Raw genomic sequence first — 19,860 nt, 5'->3', positions numbered from 1 at the left:
CATGCAGAATGATGCCAGAATAGAGACAGTCCCAATTTGTACCCATGTCCTCCTAGACCTCCACCCTATTTTATTTATTGAGTTTTCTGCTTTAGAAAGGAGTTTCTAACTGCTCTCCCAGGACCTTCCCTGCTTCCTGGACTTAGGTGTGTGGACGAGCCAGCAGGACTGCGGTTCCCAAGCAGTGTGTGTGGCCAGCTTTAGAAACATCTCATACAGCTCACAGTCATTCTCCTAAAGATCTCTCATGGATGGAAGTGCCCTGTCTCTCTCACAAGACTTGCCGTAGGCTGACCAAGACCCAAGCATCGTACTGTTCTCCAGCTTTGGGGGAGCACTGACTCCTCTTGATTGGAGGACTCAGGGCAAACCCACTCTACCAATTTTGTCAGAAATAGCAGCAACAAGCTCATGACAGAGGAAACTGACTTGAACCAATCATATTTATTCGTTGCAAAAGCAAGCCGGCCCTTAGGAGTGCTGCCAATCAAGAAGTCATCCTTTCCATGGCAGAACATTTTTTTTTTAATAATGTGAGAGTACTGATATTTATTCAGCCATTGAGTAAGCTGATTGAATTGGGCATGAACTCCACTCCATGGCAGAACATTTTTGTGTTGTCTTAGAAAACTTCTTTAGTGAGTAGACTGATCAGAAAATCAGCTTCCTTTCTGCCCTGCTTTCACACTTTCTATACACAAGTAGAGCTTATGCATGCTAGTTCTGAGGGAAGGCAAAGTTTATCTCAGTTTGGCCACATCACAACTATAAAAAATATATAAATCATAGAAAAAATTGTAGAGGAAAAGCTACCAAAATGTTTATTCTAGACAGTGAAGCTGTGGGTGAGTCATTTATTTATTGTTTGACTTGACTGTCCCAAGATTTTTAATAATGAGAATATAATCATTTTACAACAAAAAATTAATTCCTGTTTTATATAATTTATGAAATTACTCAAATGTCATTTTCCCACCAATTATTTTATTATATATATAACCTTCTTATTTTTTTCTTTTTAAAAATTTTTATTGAAACACCATGAGATATACAGTAACAAAGTTGTTCATGATTAAGTTTCTGTCATACAATGTTCCATCATTTGTCTTTTGACCATCTTTTCACCATATTTCTCACCACCAATGTTCCCAGTTTTCCTCCCCATTCCTCTCCAAAGCCTTCCTCTATGGCAAGCACTTTCCTCTCTCTCTCCCTCTCTTTTCCTCTCTCTCTTTCTCTCTCTCTCTTTCTCTCCTCCCCCCTTTGGGGTATTAATAGTTTGTAATACATATACTGAAAGGTTATCACATTTGTCACTTTACCTACTTTCAGCACTCAGCTCTTGCCCAGAGTGATAATTTCCAACTATCTTTGGCATAATGGTCCTTCTCTGTCTTACTTCCCGCCACCACCACTTGTGGCAAGCTTCTAACCATGGACCATTCCTCCCGACCCTTGTTTCCACTGTCCTTGGTACATATTCTTTTTATTTTTACAGATTTCATTTTCTTTCTCAGTCATTAGGAAAACTAAGTAAGACTTGTAAAGCACCCTGCCATCACTGTTCATTTCAGCTGGAGTGTCTAAGAAGTCTCTGGCTGTAGTAAAGACAGAAAGATGTCAGAATGCTTAGAGAGATTGTTCAACACTGCATGAAACAAAACTGTTCCCTCCTTCTGCTCCAGCTCACGCAGAATCTAGCGTTGAGGGAAGTTACTGTGAGGCTCCCATTTGGACCAAGAGGCAGGGCTTTCCCGGGGCCTTGCTGGGGATGTGACTGAGTTATCCCTGCAGGTGTGAGAGCCACCTCCGGAGTCTCTGCCAACCACCCCAGCACGTCTGGAAGTAGCACTCTCTCTCCCTCCCAGCATGCCCACAAAGGTAAGGAGGATGTGGGCATTTGTCTTCCGGAGTTATGAGACTTGAGGGAGACTGGAAGAAGGTAGAAAACAGGGGAAGTATCATCAACAACTTCTGCTCTTCCCCCTCAGATCCTGCCAGGGGCTCACACTTAAGCCAACTGTTAGGGTCAGCAACTAAAGGCTCCTGGACAGCGTCCTGGGCTCTCCTCAGGACTAGACAGGCATTTCTCTGGAGAGGTGGGGGGGCCTCTGGGAGGGGGCAAAGAGGAGAACCCCCCTGCGCTGTTTGGATCAAACAACTGCCAGTTTTTGCCAGGTTTCAAGTAAACCAAATGCCTTCACACTTGATATTAATTTGCAATCACTACACTTTACTCCTAATCCCTGTGAGACAGAGAAGATTGAGGGTCTTGAGACCCAGTTCCTTTCAGAGAAAGAACTGGTGCTGGCCCTTTCTTCCTCGCAAGCTGTTTGGTCCCCTATGTTCCATTATTTGAGACATGGGACACCTCAGACACTCCCAATGCTCTCAGCATAGCTCCCGAACTGACCCTCCTAAGCCTTCATCAGAGCAGGAACAGGTTCACATCTCACTTTCATCAGGACCTGGGGAAAGTAGCGAACAACTCACAGAATATTAAACATGTATTTCATCCACACCTGAACTCACAATTATGTTATTATTATCTCTGAATGCCATTCTGAGGTCATGTCCTCTGAAGATAGTCACCTCAGTTAGGAGGTGTCAACTGTGGAACTGACAACTCTGGACTCATCTTTGGAGCTATTTGTTAAAACTGTGCCACGTGCTTTCTGGGATGGTACTAGAGTATTCTGTTCTAGGTGTTTGTTTTCTTCCCATTTTGGGGTGGTAGTTGAACTAGATTTGCTTCGTGAAAACCATAACCTTACTTAGTTATATAAGATATTTAGAATAATCATTGACATATTTCACACAGAAAAACGAAGCAAGTCTCTAGTATGGGGGTAATTGAACAGAGAATTAGGTGTGTCACCTGTACACCATCCCCTTGCTTTATAGTTTTTACTCTTATACCCAGATGTAAATTGCAAGTGACACAGGTAGATAATCAAGCAACAATAAAATCTCTGACCCTTGGGGTTGACATTTACATCCCAGCTCTTGTTTGAAAGAAATTTTGATTGGGCTGCCCTCAAAACACCTTTTTTCCAAGGTCTCTCTCCCTCTCCATTTCATTTTGCGAGAGTCTCAAAATACTAGAACCAAGAATAATAGCCTTAGAAAACAAACTAACACTAAATTTATGTTCTAAAGAAATATGTTCTAAAATTTATCTAAAAATTATGTTCTAAAGAAATATATAAAGAGCAGTCTTTGTTGGGACCAGCAAAGTGAGCAAACTTGGTTCTCAAACTGAGCACATGTCCTGGCTCCTGAGGACCCCCAAGAAACCCCACCAGCAGTGCCAGTGTTTGCAGGACAGTGGTCTTGGGGAAGGAGGACCTGTCTAGCTTACTGGTCCTTGTAGGGACTTCCAGGTCACCACCTTCTCTCCAAACTCCAGCAGAGTTCTCAGGCCAAGGACACCTGGCCACGGCCCTGATCATTGCCATGTCTACCATCTTCATCATGGCCATCGCCATTGTCCTCATCATCATGTTCTACATCATGAAGACAAAACCTTCTGCCCCAGGTAACTGACCCCCAGTGTCCCTGTGCCTACCCACATCCCTTCCTATGAAACAACTGTAAACTTGCCCTGTCAATATTCTGGCTACTTATATCCTTCCTTCTCCCACCAGCCTGCTGCACCAGCCACCCAGTGAAGAGTGTAGAAGCTCAAGTAAGCAAAGAAGAGGAGAAGAAAGAGAGTCAAGGTCTGCAAAAAGAGCTCCTCAGCATGTGCCTTTCTCTTGTTGCTGCCTTGGGAGACTGGCTTCCTATAACTGCTTACACTTCCATGCCACTTAGGGAGTGTGGGATGTCTCTGCTTTCTCCTTTGGACATAGGGTTTAGTCATGATGCTAAGTGCTAAGAAGAAAGTGAGCAGGAGAAGGTTGTGTTCCGAGCCACGCCTACTCTAACTCTTCACTACCCATTCTCCCCATTGTACCTACAGACAATGTCGTCATTTTCTCTGAAAAGGATGAATTTGAGAAGCTGACAGCAACTCCAGCAAAGACTGCTAAAAGGTAACTCAAACCAGGGCTGCCATTTTTCAGAGTAGTGGAGTCCCCGCTTTAGGGCAAAGTCAGGGATCCTGGTGGGGCCTGAGGATGGAGGGGAGCTGACTTTGATGAGGATTACAGAGAAGCTTGGTGGCAGACCTAAGACCACTCTCCTTTAATGGGTGAAGGGACAGAGTCAATAAGCACAATCCCAGCGGCCTCCACCTGAGCCACCATCCTGAATCAGATACCCCAGCTGTCCTGCCTCCCTCATCAAAATTCCTCTCTAGTTCAGACCCCAGAGCTCTTGTATACCCACCATCATCTCCTGAAGCCCAGTTAATGTTACTGCTGCTGTTGCCACCACGATTGACACCATCGTGTCAAAGTTAAAAGTAACAGTCCTTCCCTGTTGAAGTGAGGCGGTTGGTGATGTTGAATGAAGTTGTCACAGTCTGTTAAGTCTGTGTGCCTTAGCTCAGCCATGAGAACACGGGTTTCCTGTTTGTAGCCGTCACAGGCCTAAGGTCACCCAGTCCAGGAGTCGCAGGGCTGGAGTCCACTCCGGGCTGCCTGAGCCTCAGGACCTTCCACAGGCCCAACTGCTCACACTTGGTGTATGAGAGAGACCTCTTACAGCAGAGGTTCGCCACATTCCCACACACGGGATGTAGAATTAGTCCCAGACCTAAAACTAGAATGTAAGGAAGTATACTTCTAAAAAAAATTATTAAAAAGCCATGATTTTAGAAGACTGTTTATGTTAGAATTTTAGACATACTATGTGCCAATACCAATCACACCACCAGCATCTTCTTCCCTCCCCCAGAGCTCCCCAGGTCCCTCTCATACCAGTCTGCCATTTTTCCAGGCGTATTTTTAATTTTGGTCATTGAAGTTTGGATCGCTTGCTTTCAGTGTTACTGACTCTGTGATTTGGATATACCACTCCTTACACCACCGATAGACTTGGATCCTCTGACCCCTTTGCCCCATCTCTCTTCTTTCCCCTCAGTTTCTTTCCTTTTCTGCCTTTCCCCCCCTTCTCTACTCTTGGGTGAAGGGTGATCTAAATAAGCATCTCTCCCTTCAAACATTTCAGACCTTTATCCAGTTCTTCTACAAACCATATATAAGTGATACCATCCTGTTCGTCCTTCTTTTTTTGGCTTACTTCATTAAGCATATCTTCCAGTTCTATTCATGTTGCAGCAAATTGCACGATTTCATCTTTCCTTACAGCTGTGCAGTATTTCATTGTACATATATGCCAATGGAATCTTCATGATCCACTTATCCTTCATTGAACGTCTAAGTTGAGTCCATGTCTTAGCTATAGTGCTAAGTGCTGCGATGAATAATGGTGTACATGTCTTTTTAATTTTTATGTCCTGGGGAGTGGAATTGGGAGTGGAACACAGAAGTGGAATTGCTGGATCATATGGCAGCTTAATTTCAATTTTTGTCCCCAAGGGCGGTCCTTTGGATCCGACTCTGCTTAGGTCCAAACATCTACATCAAGATATTTGTTTCATGGATATTTTTCCACATATGGCCAAGCCAACTCTCTCTGTACAAACACCCACATTGCAGGTGGGGACACAGAGATCATGAGAGTCACCAGATTTATCACAGAAAGTTCAGAGCTTAGCACCTGCTTCTTCTGACTCCCAGCTTATAATTTTGCAAAGTCTTTTATTTGTAGAAATTTTCACAAACCCAGACATTTGTATAATATCGAAATAGGAAAACTATTCTCAATAGGAAAACTCCTATTTCCTATTCTCAATAGGAAAACTCCAGTCACTCTTAACAGTCATGATGTAAGGGCGGTAAGCAAACATAAATTCTGAAGTCTTGTACAATGTGAAGAAAAAGTCAGTTGTGTCTGCCCTTCCCATAGGTCGCCAAGAGAGCTACTGTTTCCCACAGTGGCCTGTGGTGTAGGTGACTCAGCGAATATCTGGTCACTGGGTGTCAGGTCTGAGCCCCCAGGAGTCTGGGTTCTGGCCATTTTGCGGTTGGCATATGTATTTGTGTCACCCATTCCTCTTCTGTTCTTCTAGCCTTCTTTATTTCCCAAAAGTGTGTGGGGTGAGGGGTAGAGCAATACTCAGATAAGCAGACTTACATTTTATCTAAAGAATTGAGGAAAGATAACTTAAACAACATGGAACTTAAGGGGAATTTGTTAAGCTAAATATGTAAGAAGGAAAATGACTATGAGATAATCTTATTCATATGTAGGTAATAAAGAGAAGCCAAAAATAGGTGAATTTTTTTAAAACCTGGGAATATGTCTGCAAGTTGTGGTGTGTGGGTGTGTGGGTGCATGTGTGCGTGTGTGGGCACGCAGTCGCAGGGGCACTAGGTAGCAGGGAGTGAACTGGTTAGAAGCAGGCTGACATCGTTTTGTGGGCATGGGGAGACGGGAAGATCCATGCTCCCAAAACAAATGCAGTTGTGCAAGCTTCAGTTACCTCAACAAATAATTAAAATAAATGAACAAGGAATAAAAAATATTAGCAATTTGGGAGGTTTCTAGGTAATTAACAAGAAAGCACATTTTTAAATAGCTCACATCTAAATGTAAGGTTTGGAATGGGGTATAGAGGCTTCAAAAATATGTGACATTCTGCACTGCTGCTGTTTATTATCTAACCACTTACAGACATGATCTTATAGATTGTTAGTTTCAGCAAATTTTAAATATACATGGTTATTTTTCCTTTATGACAAAACCAGTATCACATGTTAGAATTGACATTGTTTATTTTCTTGAACATTAGTATGAGACTAAGAAATTAGGAGATACTTGTTTTGGGGAGTAGAAAACTGTTAAAATGTGAGTTCACCCATATATTTGTGGTTAATTGATAATGTATCTGTTTTCTAAAACTTTCAACTCAATGTTGAACTTTTAACTTACCCCAAAACACTATCTTTTGAAAAAATCCTTTTAGTCTATCTGCAAGTCCTTGCAGGTTGAATCCCTCCCTCTCTGATACCATTCCCTAATTGGTTATTTATACTCAAAAAGTTAAAAATCTGGATTTTTGCTATACTAAATCAAAGCTATTTTTGTTAGTCATATGATAAAAATAATAAATACTACTAGAATAAGAATTTATATTGGGATTTAATTATTAAAGAAAAGACTGAGGGAAAATTAGGACACCCCACATGGAAAAATAAGCTCTTTGGTAAACAAATGTCAAATAAAAATTAAAAACCTGTGCATTGTTCTTTAGAAAACAAGATGCTGAATGTGCCTCCGTGCTGCTTAGGAAGAGGATCACTGTGTTTGAAGCAGTGGTGCCTCCACTCACTTGCTCCCTAGTGCCCTGAAAGGACTCACTCCTTGAGATTTTCTGTATAGACCGTGCCGCTAGGATTGTGTTGTATTTTGGGTTTTATCACCATAACCCAGTTAACATTATTATAAAGATATTTCTTTTTAAAAGCAAAATCCCTCAGCCAAACCAGAGGAAGTTAGCAGGGTACCTTTTATAAGAGCCTATTTTTAAAATATATCTGGAATAAATGTGGAGGTTCAGACTACCACACAAGACCAAGGCCGGGGACCTGGGTACGAGCTGTGGTACAAGGGAGCCTGCCTCCTGGTGGGATTTGTTTATTACTCGGCTTTCGAAAGAATTGCACAAGTCCAACGCTGATCACCTACACTTGTCAGCAAAATAAAAATTCAGTGTTGAAGCTGATGCTCTTCTGGATTAAATACCTGAAACTGAAACATTCAAGAAACTGAGCCAGGGCTTGGGGGTTGAGGACCAGAGGGGAAAATGAACAGTACCAGGCCACCTCAGGTGGGGGGCAGCTTTGAGGGCCCGTTCTCGGCCAAAACACGTGTGGTTCCTCTCCCACACCCCTGCAGAGCCCCCCACACAAGTGTCTTGTCGGGAAGGGAACAAGGCCAGGGGTCATTCTTCTCTTCCCCAAGCATGTGGAGAAAGTGTGAGGAGGCAAGTCCTCCACCGCGGGGAGCATGTAGGACACCAAGGCCCCCGCACCCCTGCAGTGACACTCTTGTTTACGCAGCGAGAACGACGCTTCCTCTGAGAATGAGCAGCTGCTTAGCCGGAGCATGGACAGCGACGAGGAGCCCCCCACCGACAAGCAAGGCTCCCCGGAGCGGTGCCTGCTCTCCCTGGTCCACCTGGCCCGCGAGAAGCCAGCCACCACCAAGGCAGCAGGGGTGAGGCTTTTCCCGCGGAGGAGTGCCCCGACTTTCACACAGAGAATCCTGTAGAATAAGTTCCTCTGTGAGACAGGAAACAGACATGGAGTGACGGTGACAGATTTAAAACAAGATATTAAAAATACAGAAACATTACTTATAATTTTTAATTAAGAAAATTAAAAATATATGGTCAAAGGGGGAGTTTAAATTCCCTGTAACTACATTTGAACTGCCATACAATTTTTCATGGGAAAATTGTCTGAGTGGCTTATCGTTTAAAGGAGTGAGATTGTCAAGTGAAGCGAGATCCAGCCCAGCCTACCTGAAAATGTTCTTGGCAGCCAGAGCTTAGCCCTTAGCAGCTCCACCCCAGGTTACACACCTCTAGAGTAAAGCTGTGTGGAATCAGAAGGCTGGATCCGGCTGGACCCAGTTCAGTGACCTGCAGCTGGGACCTGGGCTTGCTGGAAGGTGGCTGGCTCCCAACAGCTCTCTGCATGCTGAGAGCGGTGCACCTTCCCCATCCTGACAGCTGCCCTGATCTGTGGAGAGCATGCCATGCCAGTTTGTGGTGCTGCAGACATCTCCAGCTGCTCTTAGGCACTCCGGAGTCTAACGGTCCTTCCAATGCACTGATGCCGGGACTGGCCTGTGACTCTCTCAAGCTTTAATGCTCAGTGGAATCTGGGAAACCCTCCATTGTGGAGGGAAGAGGCTTGGCAAATAGGTTAAAGGAGATTTTCCTGTGAACTGCAGGCATGATGTGCATGTGAGACCTTGACTCAAAATTTTTGATTTAAAAAGCAGTAAAGAGCAGCTACCTGCCAATTCCAAATCGAAGGTTTTGTCTCTTGTTTCTGAAAATTATTATTATTTTTATTTTTTCATAGATTCAAAGTCGAAGGAAAAAGATATTGGATGTGTATGCCAATGTGTGTAGCGTGGTTGAAGGTAAGCAAGAAAGGACTGTGGGGCGGGGGAAAGTTGGCCCAGGACCTGCCCAAGGACCTTCTCCAACCATGTGCAATAGGCAGGCACACTGGCAGGGTCTTGTGGAGGACTGGGAAAAGCCAATGTCCAAACTTCCCCTGAAGTTCCTTGTTAGAATACCTAGCCTGACTCTGTCAGCTACGGAGGAAGATGAATTTGATTCCCAGCTACTTAGAATAACTCCCCAGCATTCACTTTCCCTTCCCTCACAGAACAAAGAACTCAAACACAGTCCAGATGGAAGGGTACATGGGGCACATCCTCACTCCAGGAAGAGTCCTAAGTGCTTCAGAAGAGAAGTGGGGAGCCTTGTATCTTCATAGTGTCCCCTAGATGCTGTCTCTGTTTGATGTTACACCTTCAAACTCCTTCTTAAGAAGTATTACTTGTCCAGTAGTTATCAGCCCATACCCTCTTTCAGTCACCCATAATTTTGACAGGCTTGAGGAACATTCCATTTCCCTCTGAAAACATATCTCCTGAGTGAGTATCACACCATCTCATGGTAAGGCCAGGGAAAGGCAGCAGGACCAGAAAAAAACACATTCAGTCCGAAACTAGAACCTGTAGGTTCTAGTTCCAGTGTCTTCCATTTCCAGCCCCTAACTGGCCTTCTTATTCATTGGGAAATAAGTAATTTCTCCTCCTCCACTTTTATTGAGGTATCATGATTTAAAATATTAGTGATAATTTCATGCTTACAACAGTACACCCACCAGAGTGCCTGCCTTCCGCTACTACTGTCCTAAGGGACCACCCCAATCATGGTTCTCCCACCACTCCTGAGGGAAACTCAGTTTTTTTTTATAATTTAATTAATTTATTTTTTAATTAGTGAGTCACCGTGAGGGTACAGTTACAGATTTACACATTTTCGTGCTTGTGTTTCCCTCATACAATGTTCGAGAGCCCATCCCTCCACCAGTGTCCATTCTCCACCACCAATGAACCCAGTATCCCTCCCACTTAAATGAAACTGTTTTTATTCGTCCCAGAGGATGGTAAGGAAAATCAGCTAAGAAAATTGACTAGGATTGCTTCTCAGCCTTTTGGCTAAGATCAAGAGTAGAAAACTGACTTGGTGGTGGAAAAGGCACAGAGGCATTGACAGAATAAAGCAAATAATATTACCACTATTGACATTAGGACAAAGGTAAATGATTCATAAGAAATCAATTATATATTTTGTATGTAATAGTTTTTTTAAAGTTTTTATTTTATTGAATCACTGTGAAAAAAAATACAAAGCTTTCAGGTTTAAGTCTCAGTCATATAATGATTGAACCACTATCCCTTCACCAGTGCACATGTCCCACCACCAGAAACCCCAAAATACCCCCTTCCCCCCCAGCCCCCAACTAAGTAGCTGATGACCTTCACTTTATTCTCTCTATACTTTGAATACATTCAATATTTTAAGAGAGAATTCACTATTTTGTTTGGAATTTCCCCCAACAATCAGGCCTGCTGAAAAGGCATCATTTAATAATTTCTTTTCATTGCTGAGAATGAAGACTCTATAAACAGCAGCCACACCATTTTGGATTTCTGATATTTTAGCTCAGTTCACAGTCCCAGTGCATTGCTGTAAGAAGTTGTTCTGGGTGCCAAAATGGGTTAGAAGACCTCTGGAATCAAAGTCTTTAGGAGCAGAGGGTCCGTTTCGCACTCAGCAGCTCCGGATCTTATCTGGGCTGAGGGCGTGCAGGTAACGCCCACTTCCCATGATTGCCTATGAGCCACAGAACTGCAAAAACTGTACCTCTGGGGAAACTCAGTTCTGTGTCCTGACCCTTCATTTGCTTCCTTTGGCCATCTTTACTACATTCTTTCACATCTCATACGTGAGTGAGATCATTCTGTACCTGTCCTTTCACTTCTACCTGACTTCACTCAGCCTGATACCCTCTAGTTCCACCCATATAGTGACAAATTGTGTCATTTCATCTTTTCTTATAACTGCATAGTATTCCAGTGTGTATTTGGATACACACCAGGATACATACACACACACATACACACATTACATATATATTATATATATTACCTTCTCTATCCACTTATCTGTTGTTGTGCATTTCCATTGTTTTCATATCCTGGCTGTTGTACAGTGCTGCAGTAAATGATAAAAAAAAATCTTATAGTCAAGGTTAAGAAATTTTCCCCATTTTCATTGTATCACTTAATTCTCATCTCACAGATCCAAGCAGCAGCAGTGAGGTCTGGTTTCTTCTGTTTTATTCTTTTCTTTTCCTTAATGAGCACATAAAGCAGGATTGTTGGTTAGGCCACATTGGTATGTGAATATCCTTATCGGTATGTTGTATGACATCCAGGGCTAGCCAATAGATTTGCACCCCATCACTACAGAAAATTCTTTGTTTTCCTTCCAGAATTGGAACCAAGGTCTCATGCGTATAAAGCATGCAGTCTACCCTGAAAACTGAAAGCTTTTTCTGTGGCTGTAAGAGCCCATACTGGGGAACAGTGGTTTTCAAACTAATCTTAAGAATCCTTAAGGAAAAGAAACCCCTCTAATGGGTTCATTGTTAGACCCATATGTACTGAGAGAAAATACAGAGGGATGATATCTATTTGTCACCCAACTTCTCCCAATGGGAACAGCCTGCCAAATCATCCCTAAAGGTCACAAGCAGAGCACTGATACTGGTGCAGGGAAGACAGTGCCCATTTGGGTTTGTTGGCTGCCTGTTTGGGGACCCAGGAGCCCTTTCCAGCAGCTCTTGGTGGGCTAACCAGAGGGTTAGTGCAAGGGCCCAAGGATGCAGTGATGTTCAGGCCCTGGTGTGCTAGGGCTTATTTGGGCCCCCCACAGTGCTCAGGGCACCATGGGTATTATCTCTCTGGCTCAGAGTCCATTCCCATCACCATAAAGATTCCTCCGTTGCCCCCCCTTTTTTAATAATGGCACCATGATTTGCCAAGTTGTTCATACTGTTCAACTGTATGGTTTTTTAAGGCATTAGAATTCTCAACACCAATCCCACAACCAGTGTGACTTTCCCTCCACCAATGTCCCTGGTTTTCCTCACACCAACCCATCCTGCCCCCTTCCAGGCACAAACTTACTTCATATCGTTTGTTACAACACAGAGGCAAACAGAATTATCAAAACAGATCAGCAAGAGTCAATTTGTGACAATTGTTCTACCTTACAATGGTGCTCGAAAGTCATTGTCTGAGGATCTGCTGTGCTGGTTTGTGCTGTTGAGGCTTCTGTTACTGAGCTTGGTGGTCTTCCAGTCAGCTTCCCCCAAAGACTGGCTGTGATCCTGCTGGACTGGCAGTGCTATGAAATCTAGAGAGGTCGTGTCTGCACATTCCAGGAGATGGAACAGTTTGGTGCCACGGCAGTTTGATGGGTTCAGTTGTGGAGCTGGCGGGTGTGGTAGGAGGCTAAGTTTTCCAAAGAATAGCCCAGAGATTTTAGCTTATAGACTGTGAAGATTCAGCTTCCTGTCATTCTTTTTGAGATTCGGTTGTGGAGCTTTCAGTTGCCTTTTAAAAACTACTGCTACTTCCTTTGCCATCCTCTTCTTAACCCAGGACATTTTCTTTATTTCTACAATTTGGAGGAGGGCAGTGTTTAGGCCCAGCAGTATTCAGGTCTTACTCCTGGCTCTGGACCCAGGGAGGAATTACGTATTTAGGAACAGATTACAATATATATAAAAACCTATATGAATCTCCAGTACATTATGTTGACTGGAAAAGTCATTTTCCAGAGTTTACACATTTACTTTGCATATTTACTCCTGGTGGTCTCGGGGACCATATGGGATGCTGGGCAGTGTACTGTCACTCCAGCCCTATTTCTATAATGTATGTAAGTTTTTGTTTGTTTGCTTGCTTGCTTGCTTGCTTTTTGGGTCACACCCAGTCATGCTCAGAGGTTACTCCTGGCTCTGCACTCAGGAATTATTCCTGGCAGTGCTTGGGGAACCATATGTGATGCAGGGTCAGACACATGCAAGGAAAATGCCCTCCCCACTGTTGTATCACTCCAGCCTCTCACAATTTTTTAAATTTCAAAACTGTTACAAAGTTCTTTTCTGTTCCTAAATAATTAAGTTATTCCTCCCATGTTATGCAGTACTGAAATTTGTTTAATTATGTATACATTTAAGCACATTCTGGTTGTTTTTAATTTGATCTATTGTAAGTGAAGTATCTATAAATATTCAGGTGCAAGGTTTTTTGTGAATATAACTTATCATTTTTGTGGGATAAATGCCCAGGTGTATAATTGTGGGTTCATGTAATCAGTGGCTATTTAGAGTTTTTTTTTAAACGGCTGGACTTTTCCAAAGTAGCTACACCATTAAATTCCCACCAATAATGTATTAGTTATCCAGTTTCTCCACCTTCTCACCAACTATTCTTCTGAGTCATTCAGATTAGTATACAATATCTTGTAGTTTTAATTTACATTTCCCTAATATTTGCATGCCTTTTTATGTAGATATACTGCCACCTGTATACCATATTTTATGTTTTTTCATGTCTTTTTGTCCATCTTCCGATTGGATTGTGTGATTTTACTTTTTTGCTGTTGAGATTTGAAAAATCTCAATCCTTGCATTCAGTTTTATAAAATATTTTTACAAAATAGTACTAAGACTAGTTTGTTTTTTAATGCATTTTTTACTTAATTAAAGAACTGTGATATAAAAAGTTTAATTATATAATATTTCAACACCAGTCCCACCACTAGTGTCAACTTCCATCTACCAATGTTTCTGGGTTCTCTTCCTTCTCCCACCCCCACCCCCGCCTTGTCAACTTGTCAGGCACATTACAAAGTTCCAGTGGTTGCAACTTAGATCTCATGTTCTCAGTGTTTTGAGTCTGTGTTTTGGATATATGGTTGTACCACTCATTTATATCACTGGTATAACTGAAGCCCTAATGCCTAACCCATTAATTCTAGTTCTCTTCTCCCCCCAACCCTGCCCTGCCTTGATTTCTTTATTTCTCTGTCCTTCTCCTCTCTAAACACTTGGGTCAAGGATGATCTAGGCATCTGCCTTTACTACAATACATTTCTTAATCCAGTATATACTACAGACAAGTGAGATCATCTTGTGTTTGTCTTTCTTCTTCTGGCTTACTTTTCAACATGATGTCTTCCAGTTCCAACCATCAAATTGCATGGTTTCATTGTTCCTTACAACTACATAGTATTCCATTGTGTATATATTCCACACTTTCATAATCAATACATCTGTCATTGGATATTTAATACTAGTACTTTGATATAAAAGTGACTTACAAATATTATTTCTACTTTTGAGCTTGTCTTTTTATTCTCTTAACAGATTGTCTCACAAGAAAGTTTTCAATTTTGATGACTTACAGTTATCATTTTCATTTTATAGGTTTTATTTTGCAATCTAGGATAACATCTGTTTGCCTAGCCCTACATATTAAAATTTTTTTCTCCTGTGATAATTTTTAAAAATTCATAGTTTATAGTTTATGTTTCCACATATTACCAAATGGAGTTAACTATTTAAAAAATGTGGGATTGGGGCTGGAGCGATAGCACAGCAGGTAGGGCGTTTGCCTTGCATACGGCCGACCCGAGTTCGAATCCCAGCATCCCATATGGTCCCCTGAACACCGCCAGGGGCAATTCCTGAGTGCAGAGCCAGGAGTAACCCCTGTGCATCGCCAGGTGTGACCCAAAAAGCTAAAAAAAAAAAAAATAAATAAAAAAAAATAAAAATAAAAAATGTGGGATTTAGTTTGGGGATTTTATGTTTGTTTATGGTTCAATAATGTTAAGTTGTTCCAGTGTCACTTATTGAAAAAAATTTTCTCCCTGGATTGCTTTTGTACCTGTATCAAAAATCAGTTTAAATTAGGCAAGAAATATAAATTAGAAGTCTAAGGAGGAAAACTATTTGCAAATGTCATGCTAATAGAAAGTCCTAAAGACCCTCTGGAAAAATCTGTTAGAAATAAGGCGCCACAAAGTACAAAATGGAGACACTTGCCTTGTACTTCTTGTACTTTGCAAAATTTTGTCTAATCTCCAGTCCCACCCCCAACCTCTTCCGAAAGTGATTCCTGAATATAGAACCTCGAGTGAGCCCTGAGAACTGTCAAATGCAGACCCCAAACAAAAAATATATTGTTTGGGCAGTATATAAAAGTGTGACCATAAAATACCCTGAAGAGAGGCTGGACTGATGGCACAGCGGGTAGGGTGTTTGCTTTGCACATGGCCGACCCAGGTTCGATTCCCAGCATCCCATGTGGTCCCCCAGCACTGCCAGGAGTAATTTCTGAGTGTAGGAGTAACCCCTGTGCATTGCTGGGTGTGACCCGAAAAGCAAAAAATAAATGAAAAATAATAAAATAAAATAAAATACCCTGAAGAAAACACAGGCAAAATGGTGGATTAAAAAACAGGGATGGGGTGCTGAAGAGATGGTGCCAATCCTGGTTCAAATCCCTGGCACTACATATGGTCCCCTGAACTTCATGAGGAATAGTCACTGAGCACAGACCCAGGAGTAAACCTGAATACCAGCAAGTGTGGTTCCAAACCAAATGAACAAAAATACCCAAACAAATTAAAAAGAGGATGGCCATACTAGTATCATACTAATTATAAGTATAAGCAAAAGAAAGTAATAGAATTTAAGGGTGGCTATTACATGCTGATGGAGGGCAGTATAGGCCAAAGGACTTAACTTTATATATATATGTACATATATACATATATACACATATTATATACATACCTAATGGTTTTGAAGAGCTACATTTATGTATTCAACATACTAGTAGTGGGAGACTTTAATACCCCACTGTCATCATTAGACAGACCAATCAGAAGTGCTTCAACAAAGAAGTAAGAATCCTAAATGAGAAATTGTAAATAAAATAAGAACTACAGACATTTACAGGACCCTCTACCTCCTCAAAAGCTAAATACACATTCTCCTACAGTGCACATGAACATTCTTCAGAAACTGAACAAAATATGGTTAAATAGCAATTATATCAAGAAGGGAATCAAAGAATAACAAAGAACCTAAGATTCATTAAAGTAACAAAAATAAAGATGCAAACTATCAAAAGCAATGAGCACAGCAGAAGCAGTTACTGAAGAAGTTCATAACAATGCATGCTTACATCAGGAAAGAAGACAAAGCTCAAATTAATGATCTAAACTAGCAGTTTGTGAAACTTGAAAAAGAACAAATGAATCCCAAAATAAATAGAAAGAAGGAACTCAAGAAAGAAAGAAAAAAGAGAGGTAACAAAACCAGGACCTGGGCTTTTTGTTTGTTTTCATTTAGAAGCACAGGGAAGAGGGGAGACGCTGCACCAACACTTGTTGATGCTCAGCTCTTGTACCTGGCTCTGCGCGCAAGGCTCACTCCTGGCAGGGCTCCAGGGACCGTACGTGGTACCAGTGATCAAACCTGATTCTCCTAAATGTAAAGCAATCATCCTACCCACTGTACTAAGTTCTGACCCCACAACCTATTTTTTGAAAGACTAAACGGGACTGAAAACCCCTTAGTTAGACTCACAAGGAAGAATAAAAAAACAAGTAAACTGGATTATAGATAAAAGGAGATAAATTACAACAAACACCTCAGAAATGTAAAGAGTCCTAAGAGGTTGTGAATCACTCTACACCACAAAGCTGGAGAAATGGATAAATTCTTAAAATCATATGTCCCCCAAGTCTAAATTAGAAAAGAGTAAAAAATATGAGCCATATGGAAACAAGAAATTTAAGAAGCAAATTGAAACACTAATTTTAAAGCTCCCCAAGAAAAAAGACCTTGGTCCAGATGGATTCCCTAGTGAGTTGTACTTTAAAGAAAGCTTACTGCAAGTAACTCTGAAGCTCTACAAACTATATATATATATATATATATATATATATATATATGTATATATATATATATATATATAAAACACTAAAGCACTAAAGTCCCATTGTTCATTGATTTGCTTGAGCAGGCACCAGTAACATCTCCATTGTGAGTGTTGTTACTGTTTTTGGTATATTGAATACACCACGGGTACCTTGCCAGACTCTGCCGTGTGGGTGGGAAAGTCTCAGTAGCTTACTTACTGGGCTCTCCGAGAGAGATGGAGGAATCGAACCCAGGTCGGCCATGTGCAAGGCTGTGCTATTACATATATATATACATATATATATGTATATATATATATATATATATATGTGTGTGTGTGTGTGTGTGTGTAAATTCTTCCTAACAGCTTTGATGAAAGAAACATTATCCCAATGTCAAAATAGAACAAAAATAACATTGAAAAGGTAAGTCACAGACCAACATCCTCAATGATGATTGATGTAAAACTTCACAACAAAATCTAGGTGAACAAAAATCAGTAATATATCAAATGAATCATCAAGTGAGATTTATCACAAGGAAGTATTTATTTTATACTCTATAGTATTGCATTTATTTTCTATTAAAAAGCACAAAACTTCAGAAAAGAAAATAGCAGTGGGTTCCAAGGTTTAAGTGAAGAATAGGTGTTATTTTGTAAGGTGTTTTGATTTCACAAAAGTGGGGTGTTTGGGGTTTGCTTGGGGATTTTGGGTTTTGGGGGGTTGTTTTTTTTTTTATTTTGGTTGTTTTGTATTTTTGGACCACACCCAACGGTGTTCAGGGCTTACTCCTGAGTCTGCACTCCAAGGATCACTTCTGGTAGGCCTCAGAAGGCCTTATGTGGTGCCAGGAATTCAGCCTAGGTTGGCTATGTGCTATGTGTAAGGCAAGTGCCAGCTGTACTATCACTTTGGTACCATATCTTTCTTTTTTTAAAAAAAAAACTTTCCAAGATTTCTAGCTGTTTATAATAGAGTGTCAAGCATACAATGTTCCAACACCATTCCCAACAACAGTGTCAAATTCCTCCTACCAATTGCCCCAATTCCCTCTCACCTCCCAGCCTGCATCCTTAACTGGCACATCTTTTAGTTTGTTTACTGTAGTTAGGTTCTCTTACAATGTGGCTTAGATACATGCATATACTCACCTCTACATAACTGATGTGCATAAGGCCACTAGCCCTTGCCCCTGTTATCTCCCATATGCTTCTTACCCCTCCTTGATTTCTTTCCTTCCTGTCCTTCTATTTCTAAAATAAGGCATCTCCATTTTGATATCATGTATATCCTTATCCTGTTATTCTATACATCACAGATAAGTGAGGTCATTTGATATTTGTCTTTCTTCTTATTTCATTTAACATGATACCTTCCAGTTTCATCCAAGTAGCAGCATATTGCTTAATTCCATAATTCCAAGAAGTTGCATAATATTCATATATATACATATATATAGCTTTATTATCCACTCACCTGACACTGAACACTGGGTTGATTCCACATCCATGCATTATACTAAGTGCTATAGTGAATAATGGTGTACATATGTCCTCTTAAAGAATGTTTTTGTGAAGAAGATACCAAGAAGTGAAATTGCTGTTGTAAGGCAACTGTATTGCTACTTTTCTGAGAAATATCCATACTGTTTTCTACAGTTGTTGAACCAGACACAATGTCACCAGCGGTGGATGAGAGTTTCTTTTCCAACACATTCCCACCAACACAGATCATTCCCAGATTTTTGTTGTTGGTGGTTAAAAAAAGAAAAAAGTGCCATTCTCATTGGTGTGAGATATCTCATTGTTGTCTTTGTTTGCATTTCCCTGATAAGAAGCATTGATGAGTGCTTTTTCATAGTCTATTGGTCAGTCATCTGTCTTCTTCTTCAGAGAAGTATGTATTCATTTCCTATCCCCATTTTTGATTGGGTTTTGGATTTTGTCATTGCTACTGCTGTTGATCTTTGTGAGTACCTTAATGACATCGAATTTCTGCAGAGTTCCATTCACATTTGATTGTAGCCTTTTATTTCTACAGGCCTAAGCCCCACAGAGCTGCCATTCGACTGCTTGGAGAAGACAAGCCGAATGCTCAGTTCCACATACAACTCTGAGAAGGCCATTGTGAAAACATGGCGCCACCTTGCTGAGAGTTTTGGACTTAAGAGGGATGAGATTGGGGGCATGACCGATGGCATGCAGCTCTTTGACCGTATTAGCACAGCTGGCTACAGCATTCCAGAACTGCTCACAAAACTGGTGCAAATTGAGCGGCTGGATGCTGTGGAGTCCTTGTGTGCAGATATATTGGAGTGGGTGGGTGCTGGGCCACCTGCCTCCCCACCACCCACCACTTCCTGAGGAGCATGCCTAGGAACTGGTCTCCCTAGAATGCACTGAGAAGTGAACCTGGAAAGGTTTGGAGCTATGAGTATACCAACAGAACCCTGATCATCGTGGAGAAGCATAGCCAGTTTCGCTATGTCTTGGGGTATGCGTCTTATGACTTCAAGGAACAAAAGGATACAAGGCTAAAGAGAGATAAACTGGAATATTCCCAACTACCCATCTGTTTCTCACCAGGAAGAAGCCAGTCAATCCAACAAGTACTCATTTGAGAGAGACCTTGCTGAACTCTCAAATGAACCAAGCAGTATGTAGATGACAGGTGAAGAGCCTGTCTTCTTGGGTGTTTGAAACCCAGTGAGGGATGGGAGGTGTGTCTATAAGTCACATGTAGAATAT

At 41.4% G+C, this 19,860-nt stretch overlaps 1 protein-coding gene across 1 annotated transcript in view; it reads left to right on the top strand.

Annotated features, from left to right (window-relative positions):
• Positions 1–19,476, top strand: part of EDAR (ectodysplasin A receptor) — a 39,143-nt gene extending 19,667 nt beyond the window's left edge. The window contains exons 5-11 of the mRNA XM_004604041.3: positions 1,795–1,881; positions 3,413–3,538; positions 3,648–3,722; positions 3,965–4,037; positions 8,073–8,229; positions 9,105–9,165; positions 19,154–19,476. Of these exons, the coding sequence (XP_004604098.2) occupies positions 1,795–1,881; positions 3,413–3,538; positions 3,648–3,722; positions 3,965–4,037; positions 8,073–8,229; positions 9,105–9,165; positions 19,154–19,476 (902 nt within the window). The remainder of the gene's footprint in view (positions 1–1,794; positions 1,882–3,412; positions 3,539–3,647; positions 3,723–3,964; positions 4,038–8,072; positions 8,230–9,104; positions 9,166–19,153) is intronic.
• Positions 19,477–19,860: the final 384 nt, after the last annotated feature.

Source organism: Sorex araneus, chromosome 1 (genome assembly GCF_027595985.1).
Source record: "Sorex araneus isolate mSorAra2 chromosome 1, mSorAra2.pri, whole genome shotgun sequence".
Taxonomy (NCBI): domain Eukaryota; kingdom Metazoa; phylum Chordata; class Mammalia; order Eulipotyphla; family Soricidae; genus Sorex; species Sorex araneus.
The sequence above is the reverse complement of the archived record's forward strand: the minus strand, read 5'-3'. Positions and strand labels throughout refer to the sequence as shown.